The 25095-nt window shown below is 33.4% G+C and overlaps 1 protein-coding gene and 1 non-coding gene across 2 annotated transcripts; one reads left to right on the plus strand and one right to left on the minus strand.

The window, feature by feature from the left end:
• Positions 1–10193: 10193 nt before the first annotated feature.
• Positions 10194–10266, plus strand: TRNAA-UGC (transfer RNA alanine (anticodon UGC)). Its single transcript has one exon. It is a non-coding gene; the product is annotated as a tRNA-Ala (tRNA).
• Positions 10267–22494: 12228 nt separating this feature from the next.
• On the minus strand, positions 22495–24119 carry LOC131638914 (piriformospora indica-insensitive protein 2-like). The gene has a single exon (XM_058909444.1). It carries the CDS (start codon positions 24028–24030, stop codon positions 22633–22635), a length of 1398 nt encoding a protein of 465 aa, XP_058765427.1. The 5' UTR covers positions 24031–24119; the 3' UTR covers positions 22495–22632.
• Between the last annotated feature and the right edge of the window lie 976 nt (positions 24120–25095).

Consider the following 25095-nt stretch of genomic DNA (forward strand, 5'->3'; position numbering starts at 1 on the left):
TCTTAAGGTAGCATCTATAAAAAATAGTATTTCATTTTAAAAGTATTTAGATTGTTTTTTAAAATAATAATAATTAAATCCATTTTTAAGAGTGTGTCGGTTGAAATAGGCTGGACCGAGTTAATGTTTGTCAAGTCTGAGTCTGACCTGCTTAAAGTTTCAAAGCTTAAGTCTGATATGTGGTCTATTAAATGTTTGATTTTAGGTTTGACTCTGGTTTTCTCGAAGGTTTGATTGGCCTATTAATCTACACAAAAGCTTATTTTAATTTAACATTTTAAAATAAGCAGTTCAACTAGTATTAAAATAGACTAAAAATTTAAAGATTATTTAAACTAAATACTTATTTGCTTTGACTTATTCAAATTTACATATTAACATATATTTTGTGATACTATTTGTTTGAGAGAACTTATGAAAATAACTTATGACATTGTTCAAAAAGTTTTTCTTTTTTTTTTTTGCTTATTTTCATAAGTCCTTCTAGACAATTAAACTTTATTTTTTATTTTAATTTAAAATGCAAACACCATATAATAATAAAAACAAAAAATTATTCATATTTATTTAAAAGGTTAAATGGCTTTCACCCCCCTGCAATAGTAGCAAGATTTGATTTTCCCCCCTATTAAAAATTTTTTTTGTCTTGGCTCCTTAACAAAAAAGATTAGGTCACTAAGGCAACATTGGTGCAAGCTTACCACCAAACCATGCATGTTTAGGGAATAATTTTTATAAAAAAGCTGCACATATAAAATGAATAATTTTAAAAAAGCTGTACATATTTAAATTATTCAACTTTATAAAAATTAAAAAGTTAATTATTAAACTTTATTCAACTTTAAAAAAATTATTCAACTTTATAAAATTAAAAACGTTAATTATTAAACTTTATTCAACTTTAAAAAAATTATTCAACTTTATAAAATTAAAAACGTTAATTATTAACCTTTATTCAACTCTAAAAAAAATATTCAACTTTATAAAATTAAAAACGTTAATTATTGAACTTTATTCAAATTTAAAAAAATTATTCAATTTTAAAAAATTATTCAACTTTATTAAAAAATTATTAAAAATGTTTATTAAAATTATTATAATTTAACGTTTTTAAAATTATTTTAAATACTGTGAGTGATTATATATAAACGTGTTTTTAATAATTTTATTTAAATGATTTATTTAATAATTTTTTTAATTAAAGTTTTTGTAAGCAATAATTAATAATTAAAAAAACTGAAAAAAACGTTAATTAAAAACGTTAATTAAAATTATTAAAAAAATGTTTATATAATTATAAAAAAAAGTTAAAATATTTAAAAAACATTTATATAATTATATAAAAAAATGTTAAAATATTTTAAATACATTTATATAATTATATAATTATAAAATATTTAAAAATACATATAAAATACATTTATATAATTATAAAAAAAATGTTAATTAAAATATATTTAAATATTTTATAAAAAAACGTTAATTAAAATACATTTAATATTATTTTATAATTATATAATTATTAAATAATACATTTATATAATTATTTAAATATTTTATATGTACAACTTTTTTAAATATAATTATAAAAAAACGTTATTTAAAATAATTTTGGAATACAACTAAAATATTATTACAGTTTTTTTAATTTATATATTATTGAAAAAGAATGGAGTATTAATATGTAGAACTCCTTTGCAATTATAAACAATTAAACATGCATGGTTTGGTGGTAAGCTTGCAGCAGTGTTGCCTTAGTGACTTGGGTTTGAATCCCAAGTTTTGCAACTTGTAATTTTTCCAAGTTTTCCAAAGGCAGCCACGTCAGCAGCCAAACATGGATTATGGTGCCCAGTCAGCAAGATTCTCCAAGCCCAGTCAGCCAAACATGGAATAACATGGAATAGGGGGTGTCTGAAAACATAATCTTTTTTGTTAAGGGGCCAAGACAAAAAAGTTTTTTAATAGAGGGGAAAATCAAATCTCGCTACTATTGCAGGGGGTGAAAGTCATTTAACCCTTATTTAAATATGTTGGCTTGATAGGCTTAAATTATTTTTTGCGGCGTCTAGCCTTTTTAACTAAATAAGCTAATAAAAAAGTCTGAACATTTTTTATTTAAAATAAAATCTGACCCGACCTGAGCCTATGTAGACTAGACATTAAGCCATTGTTATTGGCCTGGCTTATTTCTCCTCCTAGTACAATATATGACTTCCTTATTTGCCACATTAAATATGATAATTAGAGCCTCACAAATTTTTTTTACAGTTATAATGCGGTTAAATGAAACCTCCAAAATTTACGGGCTAACTTAACAAAGCTTCTAAAAGTTTAAAACAACTATAATAATGGCGGATTGTAAAACAATAATAATAAATAAATAAAAAGAAAATGATGAGTATTTTTTCCTTAAATTTTATTTTGAATAAAAGCTCATATATTAAAAAGAAAACTAATATAAAAAAAAATTCAAACCTCAAAAAAGATGGAAGAACATATCCCAAGCCATCAATAGGAAATGAATCTAAAACAGGGTAAGCCTAATCTATTACTTACTGAGTCATTTCTCACAATTAGAAGAATAAACTCAAAAATGGTTAGAGATGTCTCGTTTAAATCTAGATTAGCCAAAGTGTCTGCACAAATATTCGCTTCCCTGAAGATGTGAGAAAACTAAAGATGCTTTTGCGCAAAAAAAAAAACGGATACAGATGTTCCAACGATTACTGACTTGTCACAAAACCAGCGCATGATTAGTGTAAACAAAAGCTTTGAATTAGATTCAATCCAAAAGTAATCTCAGCCCCTTTGCATTGCGAGTTCCATGGCCAAAATAATGACTTCAAATTCTGTAAGGGTGGATGATGGCCACAGAACAGGAGCAGCAAAGGCCAACAGTAAGCTACCATGATTCCCTGTAATTATCCCACCATAACCAGCTGTATCAGAGCTTTTGGTGAAAGCCCCATCACAATTGTATTTCTCCCGGAGAGAATGAGGCTGCCAAAAAATTCAAGGATTTAAGGTGCATTAGGTGGATTGACCTTGATGTTGAAAACTTTTAGGATTTGGAACTCATACATGGAGGATGAAGATACTGCAAAGGTGTTATTTTCGGTCGGGTAGACTTGGCTCTCGATCTTGTTGACGTTGAATGTTGAATTAGGCGCCTGTTTTTTTAATCTAGCCCAATTTCTAGCTTCCCAAAGAAAATAAATGATGTAAATGATGACAGACCTAAGCATCAAGGTGCATTGAATGGATCTGTTAGAGGAACATAATCTCCACCAATCTTCTAAAGATGTAAGGGCAGATAAGTTAATGGCATTCTGAAACTAGTGCCATATACGCTTGGACACTTCCTGCTTGTTGTAGAGGCTACATATGGAGGGATAAATCAAACCCCTAAACTTCAATTTTTCATCATTGGGCAACTTATCCATCATGAGCTTTCAGGTTATCAACTACTTGGTAGGAAGAATTTCTTTGTTCTAGACTGACTTGGTCCAAGAAAGAGAAACAAAAGGGATATAAACTTGTAAGCCTCCTTTAAGGACAAGTCACCTGCTAAGGAAATAGGCCAAATAAGTTTTTCGTCATGATCTAGGTTCTGCAGAAGGGAAGAGCCTAATCTTTGTTGAAGCACAGGGAATAAGGAAAACCAGCTGCTAAAGAAGGACCCTGGACCATTTAAGATGACCTCAAAAACTTTAGAGTAGTCTTTGATGCCATGTGAGTAGGGTGGAAATAGGTCAGACTAACTACCAGGGGCCTACGGCCTAGCCTACACAGGTCCAGGTCAGGCTATGCTTCTTTTAAATAGAAAATTCCTAGGCTTTTTATAAGCATATTTAGCTAAAAAGGTTAGGACGCGAGCCATAAAAAAATACGTTTAAGCCTATCAGGATGACTATTTAAATAAACATGAATAAATTTATTAATATTATTATTCTGGACTGGCTCAATAGCCAGGAGAGTGGCCTTATCCACCTCTGAGTTCGGGGCGGCCCAAATGAGTTGGCCCAATTAGTGGGGACAGCGGAAGGCACTTTTTCCTTCTTCCCCTCAGCAGGGCCCGCTTTTTCGGTTGACCCTGAGGCTAACCAGATCACATCTGCCCTTGAACGTTCTTTCTGCCCAAACCAACGGCTAGTTTCACTTTGCCCAAGAAGCTCATCCAGGATGAAGAGCACGACCTTCCCGTCCCTGCTTTCACGCAGAAATTCCTGGAAGTCACCTATTTTAGGCCTGGATCCCAGATGCCCAGTCCAAAATAGGGACCAATGCCCATGCGTTGGGGACATTATAAATACTCCCTTATTTAAAAGGGCCAGATATTCAAATCTTATCCTAAACACTCACGTATCTCTCTGCACTCTTATTGACTTTAGCACCAGAGTGCCTTGCACGTACACTCCGTCCTCCTTGATTTCAGCATTGAAGTCAAAGTCTCTAGCCCACTTCAGGTTCTAATCAATCGGTAAGATCATTGGTGCCGCCTGTGGGAACTCTGTCTTCCCCATATTTCTTTTCCCGGAAACCCAAGATCATAACACCTCGTCAAGATTCCGACTATGGCCAGTCATGATGACGACAACAATGCTCACCGGACCATAATATCGCCTGATCGCAAGGCCAGCCTGGGCAACATGAACCCCTTTCTGGAGGACATTGTCCCCTAGAAGAGGGTTTCTGCCACCGCATCTTCTTCCTCATACGGTGCGAATGATCTTGACGCCCAAAATGTTGAAACTAGAAAGATCAAGAAGATTCCAGAGAAAGCGCTTGAGACAGCCAAGCCTATCCCAGTACCAGCCAACGATGACCCCGTCATGGCAACCTTAGTCGAGGCGCTTAACAAGACGAACACCCTGATCCTTCAGTAAAACTAAAGGATCGGGGCGTTAGAAATAGGACATCATTCAAGAACTCTCCCGCAGAGGCATCAACGACGAGAATCCCGAAGTCCTTCTCCACGGCCCAGAGAACATCGCCAGATGCAGGGGAAACAAGAATCCCTAACAATTAAGAAACAGGACCGCACTCCTCCCCACATGAGCCATAACTCCTCGGTCACCAAGAAGAATAAGGGAAATTCGCGATTAGAAACCTTGAGCAAGCTGAAGAACCGATCAAGAAGTCCTTCTCCCCGTTGGGTTCACGACCCTCGACGCGAGAGATATGAAAACTCTCATTCCCGATCACCTGGATCCAGCGATGAAGACGAGCCCCGTGGACCATAATCCCAAGAAATCATGGCCAATCTGTTGCCTAAAGGATTAGAGAAGCTTCTTTCCCTGGGCACGTACTATGGTACCACCGATCCAAATGAGAACATTGACGCTCTTCTCGATTACTGCGGTGTCAGAGCGCGGTTAAATACAGATTGTTTCCCACAACTCTGAAAAAGGGAGCTATGTCTCGGTACAAAAGCCTCCCCGACGGGTCAATGGCCTCGTGGAAGCAGTTGGGGAGAATGTTCTCAAAACACTTCACAACCTCTCGCCGCCATCCAAAGTCAGAAGCCTCCCTCGAGGAAATCATTCAAGGAAAATATGAATCTCTTCGAGCTTACATCGAAAGATTCAATAAATGAGCCGTCAAGGTCTCCACGACTGACGACATAAAGAAATAGTTGCTCGAGCGCGGCCTGCGGCCGCACAACGACTTTGTCAAGGTAGTTAGCATCGAAACCCCAACGACACTGGACTCCCACCTCCTCAACTCCCAGGCATACATCTAGTACGAGGAGAACGAAGCTGCCAACTCTGCTTGGGACTCGAGGCACCAAGAGAATGCTAAGTGCTCGAGGAATGAAGACTCCTCGACGTATCACTGGGGCGCAGATAAGAGGAAGGAATATTGACCCTGTGAATCTCGGGAGTATAAGGGGCCAGCTGGCCGCTTCCATTGATACACGCTAGTGGCCGCTTACATGAGAATATCATGTTTTAGTGTGCAAACTCAGAGTTCCGCCAAGCTGGGGTCTAGTTCCCGAGGTAGACACCGTAAGAGCCGAACACAGGCAAAATTAAGTATTGTAGGTTCCACAAGAGCCATTGGCACATAACCGAAGACTGCATCCATCTCAAGGATGCAATTGAAATTTTGATGAGAGACGGCCATCTCAAACAGTACACAAAAAAGAGAGATGATCCCTGGTAGGAGACACGAGAAACAAATAGTGTCGGGGAAGAAAAGCCATCCTCCGACGATGTAAGCCTCCAGGTCTCCATGAGCATCACATGACCTAAAGACTTCAACATCCTGAACGAGGTCGATTTCCCCTACCTCGCCGTACACATCCCTAGGAGAAGTTCCCCGCTGCCTTGGTCATATCTGGCGGAGGGTGTGAGATCAAACAAGAACTCCACCCTTGATAGAATTCAGGAGACCTTTATTCCAAACACATTTTACTGGGAACAACTCTCGGGGGGGTGCCCAACTCCAGCATTCCCCTGCTCGTTAGAGTGCATATGACCAACTTTGACGTACGACGCATCTTGGTCGACCAAGGAAGTTCGGTAGATATCATAATCTCCCAGATGTTCTCCACGTTACAGCTTGATGAGACACACTTGACACCTTACGTAGGCTCAGGTCTATAGGGTTTTAATGATGCATTCATAAAACCACGGGTTACATCGAGCTATTCGTCACATTTGGATCCGTAGAAACGGCCAGGCCCGTCAAGGTGTATATCTTGGTGATAAACTTCTCGTCCCTATACCAGTGCATCCTTGGGAGGCCAACTTTAGCCAAATTGATAGTTGTGCCCTCTACGGTGCATCTAAAAATGAAATGTTACACCTCTAAGGGACTCGTTGCTACCCTCCACGAGGACATAGAGGCCGCGATGAGGTGCTTCGAGGCAGCGTCAAAGTGAATGAACACTATCAACACACCAGCTAGGAGAAAGCATGCACTACCCAGTAGCTCCAAAGGGCCAAGGTCACTGCCCCGCTTAGACTCAATCAACCTCGATAGCCACTTCGCCTAAGAAGACCTGAAGGATCATAGAAATAAAGAGAAGGTTCGAACTACCACGATGAGCTCCTCAACATCAACGGGAAACCAAGATCCTGCAGATCATCTAGGCCTCATTCCTGACGGGGAGTTCGAGGTCATCCTCCTCGGAGACGACCTCAATAAAGGATTCAAGATTGGTACCGGCCTCCACGACTTGGCAAGGAAGCAGCTGAAGGCCTACCTGAGAGAGAACGCCAACTTATTCGCATGGACCGCCTCAGAGATGCCCGACTTGACCCAGAAATAGCATGTCACCAGCTGACCATAGATCCAACCATTAGGGTAGTAGCACAACGTAGGAGGAAGCAGTCTCCCGAAAAGACAGAGGCTGGTGAAAAAGTTGTAAAAGAGCTCCTAGAGGAAAATTTCATTTCTGAAGCCCGATATACGACTTAGTTGTCAAATGTTGTAATCATTAAAAAATCTAATGGAAAGTGGAGAATGTGTGTTGACTATACCAATCTTAATAGGGCTTGCCCCAAAGATGCTTACCCCTTCCCTAACATAGATAAATTAGTTAATAATTCTACAGGTTTTAAGTTGTTGTCCTTCATAGACGCATACTCGGGGTACAACCAAATCCCCATGGCCAAGGGCGACAAAAGGTACATGGTCTTCATGACCGAGTCGGGAAACTATTACTACAACGTAATTCCCTTCGGCCTGTAAAACGCCGGTGTTACCTACCATTAAATTATGATTAAGGTCTTCCGAGGAGCGATCGGGGACATGCTCGAGGTTTACGTGGATGACGTGATCGTGAAATCCCAAAAGGATTCGGATCATACGCTCCACTTAAAAACAGTCTTCGACCAAGCGAGGAAATGCAAAATGCAGTTCAATCCGAAGAAATGCACCTTCGAGGTACGACCAGGAAATTTCCCCGACTTCTGCCTATTATCTACATCAAGTGGGAGTGTCCGGATCAGGGTTGGCTCGCCCTCAACGTAGATGAAGCAGTTTGGAAAAATAGTTCCAACTGTGGAGGGGTTATTCGAGACAACAATGGTAATTGGGTAATGGGTTTTACTAAGTATTTGGGTAGATGCAACACGCTAAAGGAGGATCTGTGGGGAATCTTAGTTGGTCTTATAGTATGTTTGGATTGGTTTTTGGAAGACCCAGATAGAGGTGTATAATTGATTCTGGATGATTTTGAGATGTTTGTTTTATGAAAAGTAGAATTGATTCTGCCTCCAGAATTGATTCTACTTGAAGCTAGAATTTGTAACTTCTACCTCCAGAATTGATTTTGGATGATTTTTACATTGAAATTTACTATTCAACTCACTTTTACATATATGTATTCAAACATAAATCAATTCTACTAAACTCAATTCTATTAAAATCAATTCTGCCAAACTCAATTCTGCTAGAATCAATTATGTTCACCGACGATCCAAACAGACCCTTAATATCATCCAACATAAATCTAATATCAGAGTTGGCATGAAAACTTACTGCAAAAAGCGTTTGAGGCTATCATAAGAGACAACAAATTAGCTTGAATTGGTGAAAATATGGTGAAAATGATACACAAGAAATTATCGAGCTACAAAGAATCCCAAATCAAACATATTGTGTGAGAAGCGAACGGATGTGCTGATGGTTTAGCTAAGCTAGCTAATAAAGGCAATTTAGATTATAATTGTATGATATATGTCCTATATAAATTAGTAGTTTGTACAACGATGACGCAGTTTGTACAACGATGACGCGGAAGGTAGCTTCAAAGAAAGGATTCTAGTTGTGTAGTCTTGACCTTTTGGCATCTCCTAAACCGGAAAAACATGCATACTAACAACAACATATAACCAAAATATTGCTTAAGGAACTAATACAGTAACAATCAAAACAATCAATTCGCCAGTTCATACATGAGACATCTAAATAACTTTCAACACGCTCTCATTCATAATATAGATCCAAACTATCAATTGTAATTGATATGTATGTGGTATGATGGTCTATTATTCTTACATTTTGTCTTAACGGTGTGACGGTCTATTATTGTTATATTTTTTTACCCCGCCATTTAGTTGTATTAACATAGAGTTTAGTAGGCAATGTTTGCAACACTTGAAAATTTCAGTCCAACATCAGGTGAATCTTTAGTGAATGCTTATTTCTCTATAAAAAAAACACAAAAAGAATAACATGTTAAGAAAAAACACGGAAGAAAAAAATTATAAAAAAAGAAAGAATGAATGAAATATGCACAAATGTCTCCTAGGAAATTCTTATATTTATATATAGTTATGATTTTAAATTGTGGTCGCAGATGCGGTTGCGTGTGTTACGAACGCGGTCATTGCGGTTACTGCGATGCGCATTGCATTGCAGCCGTTGCAGCGTAAATTTGAATAATGAAATATTTGAAATACATTATTAAAAAAAACTTAATGTTAATATTTTACATTATAAATCACATGTAAATTGAGTTTATGAGTTCTCAAATGTTGAGTTATGATGAAAATATGTGAAGAAATATGAGTGAAAGTGTTTGATGTGAATTCTAATATTATTGGACATATGATTACAATACAGAAGCTACCACAACTGCAATTACAGTTACAGACCGCAGTTTAAAACCATGTATATAACTCACCATGTAAGTCTGTTAAATGAAATCACGACCCTATAATGAAAAAAATTAAAGCTACCGCCAAATACAATAGCGGTTTTATACTTTTAAAAATTGTCTATCAGTAGAAAAAAAATGTTTATTAACAAAAAATTATAAGATAAATAATTTGATATAACAAAACAAAATTTTATTAAAAAGAAGTATTTTAAGAATTATTGGAAAAGGGTTGTATAATGGGATTAAGGAATAAAAGAGATAATATTTTAATTAAAAATTATAATGTAGGAGAAAAATGTTTTGGTAAATGACAGTGACAAGAGAAATATTGCACTCGTAGAGGGCTAAGCTAGCTAAGGACAGTATAGGAATATAGGCTGCTAAGAGTAACAATTAGTAATTCATTTGATAACTGAAATGAAATGTCCCATATTCAAATCCTCCCTACGCTAATGATCCATCAATCTGCAACGATTTCTTTCACCAGCAAATATTTGGAAACAGGTAACATCAATTTATTTGATTTATCGAAGCAACGCGTTTGTTCAACTTCTTTTGAAACTGAAAGAAATCACATGGGGATGTAGCTCAAATGGTAGAGCGCTCGCTTTGCATGCGAGAGGTACAGGGTTCGATCCCCTGCATCTCCATTTTTCCAAAAGAAAACGTTGCTGCTGGATATTTGCTTGCAGTTTGAACATATGATGCTTTTGAACCGCCCCCTCCTACGTAGATACTTACGGAACTAGTTAATTTATACTTTTTTTAAATTTTATAATGAATAATTGAAACTACCTTAAATAAGTTTGAGAAAATTAATAACTAACCAAATCACGATAATAATTTTAACTATAACTTTTTACGAATGTAACAATTATTTCATTACAAAAATATTTCTTTTATGTTAAAACAATTTCCTACACATTTTTATTAATTTTAAAATTGATGAACTTTTTTTCTATCAATTTCCCTTTTTTTTATTTGTGTCATTTTATTATTTTCAATTAATTAATATATAAATTATTCATTGGTGATTAATTTATCAATTACACTCTCAAAACGCTTCCTTCTCTCATCTATTAAGAAACCCTCGTTTGTCTTTCCATTCTTCCTCTGCCAAAAATCTAAAGCTTTTGATTCTTCATGTAGCTAAGCTGCTTGGTGGTGTGATGTGTAACGCCCTATTTTATTTAAATTGATTTTCTATTTATTATGTAGTGATGTGAAGTATATGTGTTGTTTAGTGTTTTGATGTGTTGGAATACCTTTTGAATGGGGTAGTTACCTTAGAAAAGGATAGATGTAAGAGTAGAGGAAGTTAGGTGATCACTAGTATTATTTAATTAACAATTAGAAGAATTAAATAATAAATTAACAATGGTAAAATATTAGTTGGCTATTTAATTAATTAGTGGAAGCACTTTATTATTAGAAAATAATAGTAATTTTAATAGTAATAATTTGTGTAGAGATGTGAAGAGCCTAATAGTAATCTTAAGTGATGGCATAAGGGAAATATCCTATTAGAGGCCTAAGAGCCATATTTAGGAAAACAAGGAAGAGGGAAAACAGAATTTGGTGAATCAATCGTAGAATTGAGAAGAAGAGAGAAGAGACTAGGGCGCGGAGGAAGAAGAGGAGAAGGCAATAGAACCTGAAGGAGAGGAATCTTCGCTGAAGAAATTACTAAGGTAAGGGTGGGGTTCCAACCTTTTAATAGGTGGTATAATCGTGGGTATGTGGGGATAATCATAGGTTAGGTTGATGAGGATTGTTCATAAGAGATTAGCCAATGGTATTTGAAATTGATTATTTGATGTAAGGATATTATTGTGAATTGGTGTGTGATATATGTGCAATTAGATAGTCTTAGAACACTGTTGTTAGACTTGTAAAATGTGGATTTAAAATATATGTTGAATGGTTATGAGTTAGAATGAATGGGGTAGCGTGAAATGCTGTCGAATCTGATATTTTTGCTACTGGGTACGCTGTAACCAGGTAACAGCCCTGCTGTAATCGATTACAGCGTGGGAAAATAGACAATCTGGGAGTTTTTAGGTGCTGTAACCGGGTAACAGCCCTGCTGTAGCCGGTTACAGGCGAGTTTAAATAATAGTGAATATAGTGATGTTAACGCGTAACCGGGTAGCGCCCATGCTGTAATCGCTTACACCTGACACTTTTCAAAAAAAAAAATTCTAAAATTCATAACTTCTGATCCGTAAGTTTGTTTGACGCGCCGTTTCAACCGTGGCGAAGCTGCAAATATTTTCTAACTAATGAAATTCGGTTAAGGACCTTTTGAGAAAAGTTATAAAGAGGTGTAGTCTAACATTCGTTATAAACTGATATTTAAGAGTGCCATAACGAGTACCCGATGCTTGATTTTATTGATTGATATGTGTAAATGATGAATGAATGTTTTTGCATTATGATATTGAGTGATATTTCTTAATGATGTTGTTATTGGCCGGATTGGCACGTTGTAGAGGGATTATGCTTTGGGAATTATATATTTTGTTGTTGCATTGTCGAAGTTGCATGCACTCATTCGGTGAAGGCTTATGCCTTGGTGTTTGCCTGAATTGATAAATTGTTGAGGACTTATGCCCTGTTGTTGAAGGCTTGCGCCTTGTTATTGCCCATTATTTGGCATTTTGGAGAGGGCTTATGCTCTGATGGTACCACATGCATGGAGTCGAGTCAGTATCATAACACGAAGGTGTTTGTTGCATTATGATTGAACGTGTTTGTGTATTGTTGTATATGAGGATTAATGAATGTGATATAAACCGCTGATGTATGAATTTAATTAATACTTATTAGATATCTATATTATATGATTTATTAGATTGTTGTGATATCTCACCCCTTCTGTTTGAATATATCTACGTGGGTAACATGCAGGTGACAAGGATTAGAGTAGCCGAGGTATGGAGCGTCGCCTAGTATCGCGTAGATAGAGTCGGGTCGTGCTCTGATACGTAACACCGAGGATGAACGCTTAGTATCGTTTATTTTTATGTCACGAATTGTTTATTTTGAGGATTTTTCAATTGTTGAGTACCCTTTTGACTACGTTGGGAAGATGTTATTTTAAATTGCATGAGATGATGGTTTCTTGTGTTGACTTATTTCCGCTGCGTTAATGAAATGAAGTTGAATTCTATGCTTGCTTTTATGTCAGTTCATCTGGATTATATGTGTTATGTATCTTTGAATTAAAATCTGAGCAATATTTGTATGATGTTTCGATGTAGCATCTCATTTGATAATGATTGATATGTTGTAATTACTCTGATTGTTTATTTAATTGCATGATGGGGAAATGGGGTGTTACATGATGAGGTCCTTCGTACCGCCATTTTACCCTCGGGGCAATTGTGGTTTCTTCGGTGTTTTCTCTGACATTTCTCCAACGTTTTCAAGTGATGGTTGATATGAGTTCATCGGCGGTAGTCTCTAAACTTTTAGTCTGGCATCATCATCTCTGGGTTGCATCGATGGTTCTTATAAACTTTTATTTGTTCTGATGGTTTAGTCACCCTATTTCCAGCGGTTTAGTTCTAGCAAACATTCACTGCAGTCAAATCGACTAGCGTCAGATTCAGAGTTGAGCAGGTTTTTTCGGTTTCATCGACTGTATTTCTGTCTTACTTTTGGATCTGAATTATTCATGGATTTCAGTTCTGATTTCGTGGTTGGTGGTGTGGCGCCTTGCTTTTGATTTCTTATTTGTTCAGATTTGTAGTTATCAAAGCGTTCGAGTTGACACTAGCACAACAACGATTTTGTTATGTTGCATAATCGTGTCGCCGTCGTGTTGTGCTTTATTATAGTCCGTTGTGATCTCGGTTCATTTATCTTGAAAGAGTTTTTATGCTTGTTGTGATTTATCACAGGGGGTTGTTGGTACGTGAATTGATTCGTGTAGGCGGTTGATTCATTCACCATTTCTTAAAAATTATGAAGACTCACACAACATTTTTTCTTTTGCTATCTGGTTTCGTTCTTGTATGCAAGTTCGCTAGGTAGTGTATAGGTTGTGTGTGTTTTTATTTCTTCTTCTAGACCATTGTTGTAGTTGAATTCTATTTGAAATACTTTTGATATGGTCTGACTAAGTTAGATTTTGTCGCCTCAGTATGTTGTACACTTTTATTTTTATTTAATACATCAGTGGTTTATTAAAAAAAATTCAATGGCATATATAAATTACTAAAAAATGTCGTACAATTCATATAGAGAACAATTTTTTGTAACTAATTAGTTAGTTTTATTTAATTTTCTTATACATTTAATATAAACAAATCTACTTATGTCCGCTTTACTATGTATAAGAAGAGAGTTGTGGTAGGCATTCTAAATTCAATGTAAAACGTATCAAATATCTATAATATTGATCAACTATGTAATAACGAGAATACTAGGTCTTTGCCCATAAACAATGTGTTGTATGACTCGAGTATAATGTCAAACGAGCAAGAGTCATTGCATTGCCTCCTAGATACATTGAAAAAGAAGTAAATATATTTTCATATTTTTCATGAACGGGTGTGGGTAAAGAAATTAGTTCATGAGAGTATGTTTTATTTGGAACATGTAATATATGCATACTTACTAGAAAATCTACAAAAATAATGGACAATATGGTTAGGAGGATGATCAATTTCACGTGTCTACAAGAAACTAAGTGAACTCGTGAAATGGCGAAAGAATTAGACAACTCAGAATTTAAGCTTTTGTACACTGAAAAAGTTAAATTAAAAAATTAGGAAATTATTATGATTGACAAAGAGTGTAAGAAGGATATTATTGATGTAAAAAAGAATAAGAGATCATATTATAGCCTAGAAATTCATCTTGGGACAAGACATCTTTAATGTTATTAATGCTTATGCACTTTAGATTGGGTTAGCAGAACCCCTTCAATTAAAATTTTGGGAAGATTTAGAAGACTTATTTCAAGATAAACCCAAGGAGCGCAACAAGAGGTTTTGAGGGAAAATATGGAGGGTATGGTCTCGGGGAGGTAAATTTGGAGTGAGAATTAATCCTAGATTTTTCATCGACTTTTAATCTTACTAAAGCTAATACACGCTTTATAAAAAAAAATATGAGCATCTTATTACACATAAGATTTTCTTGGAGTGTAAAGTTATACATTAAGATAGCTTGACTACTTATAATAAAGTATTATTTATGAATGTAAGAGTCAAAAGGAGATCAAAGAGAAGATGTCATGTGGAAGCTCCACGGATCAAGTGGTGGCATTTGAATGGTGAAAAACGCATGAGTCTCTAACACAAGATCTTTGAGGGGTTTTTCAGATAGCCACGAGGAAATTAAAATGATATGTGGAATGAGATGGTACAAGATATCAGAAAAGTAGGTAAAGATACATTGGGAGAATCAAGAGGTAAAAGAATGTTTTAAATAATGGTCTAAGAGTAAAAATTCATAAACTTGGTAAAAATATAAGAAAGCTAAGAAAGAGACCAAGAAGGTTGCCACTGAAGCAAGAACTCAAAATTTTGGCAGATTATACCAATCTTTAGGAACCAAAGAATGAGGAATATATAGGCTTACTAAGGGAAGGGAAACAAAGACAAAAGATTTGGATCAAGTTTAGTGTATTAAAGATGAAGAAGACAAAAATTTTGTCCGCGAAAAGGATATGAAGGATATATGGAAGACACATTTATTCAACTTATTCAATAAAAGATATAATATCTCACCAAACTCTAACATGTTCGATATTATAAAAGAGGATCAAAATTATAATAATAATAATAATAATAATAATAATAATAATAATCGTCGGGTTCAAAAACACGAGATAAGGAAACGTTGAAAAGAATGAGTTATAGTAAGGATGTTGGGTCAAGCCATATATCTATTGGAGTGCAAAAAAATCTATAAGATAGAGGTAATGGGTGGCTCACCAAACTTTATAATTAAATTAAATGGTCAAAATAAAATTTAGATAAATGGAGAAGAAGCATTTTAGTTCCAATTCTATAAGACCAAAGTGATATACAAAATTGTGCAAATATAAGGAGATTAAACTTATGAGTAATATCATGAAGTTATAGGAAAATGTGAGTGAAAACTGACTAAGGAGAGAGAGACTCAAGAACATGTCATGTTAGGTTAGACTTAAATAAACCAAACTATAAACTCATGTAGATCGCTCCAACTTATTCTCATCCCTAATGTTAAAACAAACTACTGAATTAGTTATAGTAAGGATGTTGGGCGAAGCCATATATCTATTGGAGTGCGGAAAATTCTATAAGATAGAGGTAATGGGTGGCTCACCAAACTCTATAATGAAATCATAAGGTCAAAATAAAAGATAGATAAATGGAGAAGAAGCATTTTAGTTCCAATCTATAAGACCAAAGTGATATACAAAATTGTGCAAATATACGGAGATTAAACTTATGAGTAGTATCATGAAGCTATGGGAAATGTGAGTGAACATTGAATAAGAAAAGAGACTCAAGTTCAGCTTATTCAATAAAGGATATGATATTTAACCAAACTCTAACATGCTCGATATTATAGAAGAGGATCAAAATTATAATTATAATCACCGGGTTCAAAAACACGAGATAAAGAAATGTTGAAAAGAATGAGTTATAGGAAGGATGTTAGGCCAAGCCATATATTTATTGGAGTGCAAAAAAATTCTATAAGATAGAAGTAATGGGTGGATCACCAAACTTTCTAATAAAATTACAAGGTCAAAATAAAAGTTAGATAAATGGAGAAGAAGCATTTTAGTTCCAATCTATAAGACCAAAGTGATATACAAAACTGTGTAAATATAAGGAGATTAAACTTATGAATAATATCATGAAGTTATGGGAAAATGTTAGTGAACATTGACTAAGAAAAGAGACTCAAGTTACTGAAAATCAATTTGAGTTGACCAATCGAGAAGGTTTATGGAATGGAAGATTTAAAAAAAGGATTGTGTGAGAGGAAGCATGCAAGAGGCTCTACAATGGATGATGATTTAAGATATTTAGGGACTCGAGAGAAATGGGGGATTCCAAATTTCATTTTGTAAAAAGAAATTTAGGGTTCGGGAGAAAGAGTTCAATTAAGGAGTTTAGAACGCAGGACTTGCACAAGTTGAATGCAAAAAAGAGGATAATATATGGTTCCTTACGTTCTCTCCAAACATAGGCCGACTTTGATTAAAATTGCCTTACCATAATCATTGTAATGCTTCATCTTCAAGTGGACGGGGGAAGCCACCGCGTCTAGCATTTCTAGTAATGTCTTTTCGAGAATGCCATTATAAAAGCTTCCACAAGGAATCACAAGAAGCAAACATTCACAATTATCTTATTTCTCCAATCTCCCAAGGAAATCAGTAGATCTATGCATTCACACGGACGAGTAAACGGGTCTTTGAATTCTAGGAGACTCTAACCTTCACATGACTTTAAATCTTGCTTGCTTAAGCCTAGCTTCATACAAGGAATATCAAATTGCACAAACTTTCGTCATCAACCAGGATCCCTAAGTCATACTGGTTATCTATGGTAGTCGTAATGATTAGCGGAAATGTTGGGTTAGGAGTTCCATCCACCTTTTCGTGGTTTTGTAACCCTAAATTTGACCCGTCACTATTTTGCGTATCGATTAACGACGTTGATTTGAGAGAAATTTGCGATGGACATTCTTCGTTCCTGAGCAGATCTCCACCGATCACATCTACGATGAAGATCAAAGGTGTTCTTGAATTGGAGGATTCCAAAGTACTTTTGGAAACAAGATCAGAAGTTTCTCCTTCCATCTTAGCGACCATTACAACAGTCGATGTTTGAATCAAAAGAGATATGATTATGGAGCTTTGCAGGAATCAAAAGTCATTGTCTAGATACATCGCCATTGTTTTGTTAAGGAACCAGATTTGTGCTGAATTGAAGAGATGGATTCTTGTTTTGGTGGTGCAAATCCCTGGCGCGGTAGCGGGGAGATGGACCTACAAGGTTATCACTCCAATATCAAAGTCATTGAGGGAATGAAAATGAGATAAAGTGAATTATGATTATAATGGTACATGTGTATGCATATGTGGTGGTTTATGTGTTAGAAAGTAATTAGGCTTATATAGTATTGGGCATTTGGTCGGCCCAAAATACTTTTCATAATTGATTCTAGAGTGAAGACCCATTTTGGTCTCTCACAAATATTACACGAGTCAAATTAGTCCTTCACAATAAAATAGACTCAATTTAATCCCTTATAAAATTTAATCGGATCATATAAGTCCTTTTGTTAATATTTTTTTCAAACCGGTTTTTTTCTAATTTTAAACCGTGTCTAGACTGTCACGTTGGATTTTATTTATTTTTCATTTTTTAAATACTAAATTGATTTTTATTTTTAATTTCATTTTTAAACAATTATAAATTAATAATATAAAAAAGCCAAAATTATTTCTTATAAGGAGTTGAACTCAGGCCAATGCGGTTAATCTTAAACAATTCTAAATTTAAAATAAAAAATGCAAAATTTGTATCAATATGGTCTCGAACCTAAGTGTCTTCAAATTAAATGACAGTTAATTTAATACAATAGAAATTGATTTGTCTATTTGTAAATGATAGTCACTTTACTAACAATAGAAATTGGTTTGTCTAGTTGTTATTGATATTCACTTTACTAACTTTAGAAATTGATTTGTCTAGTTGTAAATGATAACCACTTTATTAATAATAGAAATTGGTTTATCTAGTTGTATATGATAGTCACTTTACTAACAATAGAAATTGATTTGTCTTGTTGTAAATAATAGTCACTTTACTAGCAATAGAAATTGATTTTTCTAATTGTAAATGATAGCCACTTTATTAACGATAGAAATTGATTTGTCTGGTTGTAAAGTGAAAATCATTTAACTTGAAGGGACTTGGATTTGAGACATCGTAGGTAAAAATTTATGTGTAGAATCTATTAATATTAGTAGAAATCATGGAAATTACTTGTTTAAAAATTACTTTTAAGAAATAATTTTGGTTTTTTTTGATATTATTCATTGATAATTGTTTAAAAATAAAATTAAAAATAAAAGGCTTAATTGCAACTTTGGTCCCCCTATTTTGTCTTTTTCTCGATTTTAGTCCCCCCATTTTTAAAACCACGATTTTGGTCCCTTTTTGAGTTTTCTAATGAAAAAGAGACAAGAATAGGGATTAATTTTGCAGAAAAAAACAAAATAGAGGGACGAAGATTGCACAGAAAACTTAAAAAAGTGACTAAAATAGTGATTTTTAAAATAGAGGGATCAAAATCAAGAAAAAGACAAAATAGGAGGATTAAAGTTGCAATTAAGCCAAAATAAAAATTAATTTAGTATTTAAAAAATAAAAAATTCAACGTGTCAGTTTAGTTACAGTTTAAAAGTATGAAAAGAACCGGTTTAGAAGTAGGAAAAAACCGATTTGAAAAAAATATTAGCAGAAGGACTAATATGATCCGATTAAATTTTGTAAAAGATTAAATTGGGTCAATTTTTTTGTGAGGGACTAATTTAACTCGTGTAATATTTGTGAGAGACCAAAATGAGTCTTCACTCTTGATTCTATTTAAAGTTAAGATTTGCAACTCTTTTATTTAAGGAAAATAATATTTTGACACTCTTTTAGGTGTTAGACACCATATATGCATATAGTGTATATACGATTCCGACATTAATTAGTTTTTTTCTCTCTTCATGTCATGTCAATAATTATAAATGATGAGCCAAAAAACAGTGTCAATTTTAAGCATTCAAATAACATTACTATTGAACTCACTTTTGCAAAACTTTATTTATACATAAATTACTTTATATTTAACTCACTTTAATCAAAATTAATTTCTATAAAATCAATTTTTTTATCACATATTCAAACACACGGTTCCGCTTACATTATTTATTTATGGCAAACATATACCAAGGGTGATTTCTTCTACCTCTTTTTTTCTCACATTTTGAACATTTGAAAATGTTAATTCTTGTATTTCCGATTGCACTTCATCAATTTCCTACTCTCAAAATAATTACATTCACAATTAACACTCTTTCTCTGATAAAATTTATAACAGTACACACATTAGTTAATTTAAAAGACTAACGTGTGGTAAAAAAAACTTTAAAAAGAACACCTTATTACAATAAAATAACTTAAAAAATTTCTGGAATAATTTTGTCTTAATTTATTCATATGGAGAACGAAACACATACTTAAGAGATTGAGATTGAGATTGATGATTAGATTAAAATTAAGAGAGTATTGGTGCACAAAAATGAAATGTGATATGTCAATGTTATTAAATGAATTATTCATCCTTGTGTGCTACCAATGACTATGAACAGCCTATAACCCTATACTATACTGTCCTGTCCATAGCAAGCTTAGCCATCTATCTACCCAATGCAATCTGCATGGTACTAGAACCATTACAATATTGCTAATGCTCTTGTCATTGTCACAACCAATGTGTAACAAAACATATTACTACTACATTGTTCAGAATTAGTTACTACTCACTATAATTACTAACTAGTAATAAACCCGTGCATACGCACGGGTTCTGCTCTGATACGCGCATTTGTTTAAATAATACATTTATTTTAAATTGAACATTTAAAAAAAAAAATATTTAGATCAATAATAAATTTTTTCCCTTATATCATTCTTGGATCATAAATATCATCTTTGTTATATAAAAATATGTAGACAAAAATACATTTTTTTCTCGTAATCAAATATCATTTATATTTAGATATCATCTACAAAAATATTTGAATCAATAGTAAATTTTTGTATATCAAAATATTTAGATTAATAGTAGATTTTTTCCCGTATATCATTTTTGAATAAAAAATTTTTGGATCATAAATACCATTTTTCGTATATAAAAATATTTATATCAATAATAAATTTTGTCCGTATACAAATATTATTTTTGTTTAGGTTTCATTTATAAAAATATTTGAATGAATAGTAAATTTTCGTATAAAAAATATTTAGATCAATAATAGATTTTTCCCCTATACAATTTTTGAATCAAAATTTTTTGGATCATAAATATCATTTTTCATATATAAAAATATTTAGATCAACAATAAATTTTTCCCGTATTTAAATATTATTTATGTTTATGTATCGTTTACAAAAATATTTAAATCAATAGTAAATTTTCGTATATAAAAATATTTAAATTAATAATAGATTTTTTTCCGTATACCATTTTTGAATTAAAATTTTTGGATCATAAATAGCATTTTTCATATAGAAAAATATTTAGATCAATAAAAGATTTTTTTCCGTATACAAATATTATTTATGTTTATGCATCGTTTACAAAAATATTTGGATTAATACTAAATTTTCGTGTATAAAAATATTTAGATCAATAATAGATTTTTTTCTCGTATACCATTTTTTAATTAAATTTTTTGGATCATAAATACCATTTTTTTTATAGAAAAATATTTAGATCAATGATAAAATTTTTCCCGTATACAAATATTATTTATGTTTAGGAAACGTTTACAAAAATATCTAGATCAATAGTAAATTTTCGTATATAAAAATATTTAGATCAATAATAGATTTTTTTCCGTATACCATTTTTGAATAAATTAGGATGATAAATACTATTTTTCGTATATAAAAATATTTAGATCAATAATAGATTTTTCCCGTATTTAAATATTATTTATGTTTAGGTATCATTTATAAAAATATCTGGATCAATAGTAAATTTTGTATATAAAAATATTTAAATCAATAATATATTTTTTTCCCGTATACCATTTTTTAATTAAATATTTTTGGATCATAAATACCATTTTTCATATAGAAAAATATTTAGACCAATAAAAGATTATTTCCCGTATACGAATATTATCTATGTTTAAGTATCATTTACAAAAATATTTGAATCAATAGTAAATTTCCGTATATAAAAATATTTAGATAAATAATAGATTTCTTTCCCGTATACCTTTTTGAATTAAATTTTTAGGATCATAAATACCATTTTTTATATAGAAAAATAATTATATCAATTATAGATTTTTTTCCCGTATACAAATATTATTTATGTTTAGGTAACGTAATATCTATTTCAATAGTAAATTTTTGTATATAAAAATATTTAGATCAATAATAGATTTTTTTTCCGTATATCATTTTTGGATAAAAAAATTTGGATCATAAATATCATTTTTTGTATATGAAAATATTTAGATCAATAATAGATTTTTCCCGTATTTAAATATTATTTATGTTTAGGTATCATTTACAAAAATATATAGATCAATAGTAAATTTTCGTATATAAAAATATTTAAATCAATAATAGATTTTTTTCCGTATACCATTTTTGAATTAAATTTTTGCATCATAAATATAATTTTTCTTATAAAAAATAAATGAAGTATAGAGAGATAAGGGTAGAAAACTAAAAAGGTGAAGAGAGAGAAAGAATGATTAAAGTAAGTTATAATATAGTTGAATAAAATATTAAGATTATAATGGTCAATTGTGTAGATAGACAAAAAAACCAACAATTTTAATAGGTGTATAAAAAGTAAGGATGGGTAATTTTGTAAAAACCAGAACCACTAATTTTCTTATATTATAATTACTACTCCAATGGATTCTCCCTCCTTTCTACATCACCCAATTCTTCTCTTACTGGTTTTCAATTTTATGAGCATTAGTTCAATTAAGCAAAATATAATAATAATTTCTATATAGTATTACTAGAAAACAACATTGCAACAATTCAAGTTGGCAAAAAAACATATACTTGAAATTAATTATAAGTAAAAGAATAAGTTTTGCTTTCACCATACATACTAAATAAACAATTCTTCACTACTACACTACCATCACTATCATTTCCATTTACACTTGTTGAATTCAAAACCCTTTTCCTAATTAGAGTAAACAGATCAGAGTATTTCTTTACTAGTCAAAAATGACAAAAACATATTCATCCATCCAATGTGAAGCATAACAACCACCCCACCAAAACCAAAACCAACATTAGAGGATCAAAATGCAGCAAAGAATTTCCATTGAAAAGGACATCATCATGATCATGAAGAATATCTTCTATTTTGTAGGGATTAATCTGGCCCAAACTTTCACCAATTTGAGAAGAACAGCTTGCATTGTTTCCCAAACAAAGCCCTATATTTCCTGCCAACTTTAACTTCTGCTCAACTCTACTTGGCAAAGAGATTCTACCACTCAAATTGTTGTTCTCCAAGTTGATTTCATTAGCAAACTCCAATAGCCCAAATTCTTCTGGAACAGACCCATCAAGTTTGTTATTATCAAGCCCAAGATAAGACAAATTCTTCAAATAAATCCCCATAGAAACTGGGATTTCACCTACCAACCCCATTTCAGAAAATCCAATTTTTTCAACCCCACCAAGTTTTCCCCAGATTTCTGGAATTTTACCAGAAAGTAAATTCCCACTTAAATAAACTTCCTTTAAACTGGGAATTTCTCCTAAGAACAAAGGGACACCGAAATTACCAAAAAGATTGAAACTTAGATCCAAAAACTTCATATTTTTCAAGTGGGTAAAACTCTCCGGGATCTTACATTCAAACCCATTGTAGCTTAAATCAAGCTTCAAAAGTGAAGTGAGATTTGCAATCTCTTCGGGAACACACCCTTTGAACTTGTTTTGACTGAGATCAAGAATCTTGAGCTTCTTCAGCCTTCCCAAACTTGCTGGAATCATGCCGGAGAGATTGTTTGTAGAAAGAGTTAGCTCTTCCAGGTTTGTATAGTCGCCGATATTTAATGGAAGTTCGCCATGGAAGGCGTTTCCGATGAAAACAAGTCTCCTGAGAGAGGTGAGGTTGTGGAGAAAAGGTTGGAGTGGAGAAACGAGAGAAGGGTTTTGAATGAAGACTAGCTCTTGGAGAGATGGAGGGAGAGAAGGGAGAGATGTCAGGTGAAGTGGGTATTGTGTGTAGTTGAAGCATTTGTAGAAGAAGAGTTTCTGAAGGTAAGGGAATGAGGTGAATAGAAGAGGGTTGAGAGTGGCGTTAGGGGAGCAAGGTGGGTTAGGTGTTTCATCTGAAACGTAACCGAAGTTGAGTTCAACAATGTGTGCTTTTTGTTGTTGATTTTGAACATCATCAGAAGAGTAATAGTCGCAAACAACACCGTGTGGGGCGGAGAGACAGAAGTCGTCGGGGTAGTCAGTGGTCCAAGGAATGGTTGGGTTGAGGGAGTTGAGAACATCGTAGAGAGCTTTCTGTTCAAGTGGGTCAATGGGAGGTTGTTCTTGAGAGAAAGAAAGAGAGATGAAAAGAAAGAAGATGAACATGTATAAGAGTGTTTGTGAGAAAGTTGAAAAGAGAACCATTGTATGGGTTGGTTTGTTACATCTTGAGGATTGTGTGAGGTATTAATACTATGTAGAGTCAATTGAGATGGGACAGAGTTTGTTGAGGATTGTGATATCTTGGTGCTGAGTTGTTAATAATGAAATGACTAAAGTGACCTTGGGTTGAGGGAGAAAAAAGGGAAAGTAGTGGAAGGTGAAAAAAAGGGTGCAGAGGAAAAGGACGGGATAGGATGATTATTGTAGTGAGTGGGATGGACAGAAAAGTGCAAAGGAAGGAGACAGATATGCGCCGCATTCGCCGATAAACAGTGTCGCCTACAATACTGGCTAGAGAGCGACATGTAACAAAACTAACCACATCACGTGATGGATGGATGAACTCTCTCTCTCATCAATCAAAAAACTATCTACTCTCTTTCTTTTTCTAGCTACACTGGCTATTGCCTTTATTTGTTTTTCTTCTTTCACACTCTATATTCTCTGTTGGAGTAAGTTTTTATTCTTTGTTACTGTAAAATCATTAATTTTTCATCTTTAGCATTTTAATGTGTTATACTAATTCCTTTTTAAAGTTGTAAGGTCTTGTCGGTTTTCTAATTTTTAATGTTAATTTTTTTTGACACAATGATAATTTTTAATATCATCAAATTTTACAAACTAGCAGTAGTATCTATCAATTGAGTAACCAAAGTCACTTTATGGTTTCTTTATAAAAATATGAATATGATTAGTGAAACTTATTAGATAATTTCCAAGATTCTGGCGAACAGAATAAAGAAGGTATTGTACAAAATAATTTCAACTTCTCAATCAGCTTTTGTTCCGGGCAGACAGATCCTAGATGAAGTTTTGGTTCTGAATGAAATTATTAATTGATCACGCTAAAAAGGAAAGGAAGGAGTGCTTTATTTTTAAAGTTGATTTTCAACATGCCTATGATTGCGTGAGTTGGCAATTCCTGAGATCAATGTTTCAGAAGTTTGGTTTTGGTAGTAACTGGTGTAAGTGGATGGAAGCCTGTATCTTTAACAATTCTCTTTCGATTCTGGTAAATGGGTGTCCTACGTCGGATTTTGAGACAGA

Source organism: Vicia villosa, unplaced genomic scaffold (genome assembly GCF_029867415.1).
Source record: "Vicia villosa cultivar HV-30 ecotype Madison, WI unplaced genomic scaffold, Vvil1.0 ctg.002484F_1_1, whole genome shotgun sequence".
Taxonomy (NCBI): domain Eukaryota; kingdom Viridiplantae; phylum Streptophyta; class Magnoliopsida; order Fabales; family Fabaceae; genus Vicia; species Vicia villosa.

Coding starts and splice junctions, on each gene's coding strand:
- LOC131638914 (XM_058909444.1), bottom strand. CDS start 24,030: ATGGTTCTCTTTTCAACTTTCTCACAAACACTCTTATACATGTTCATC.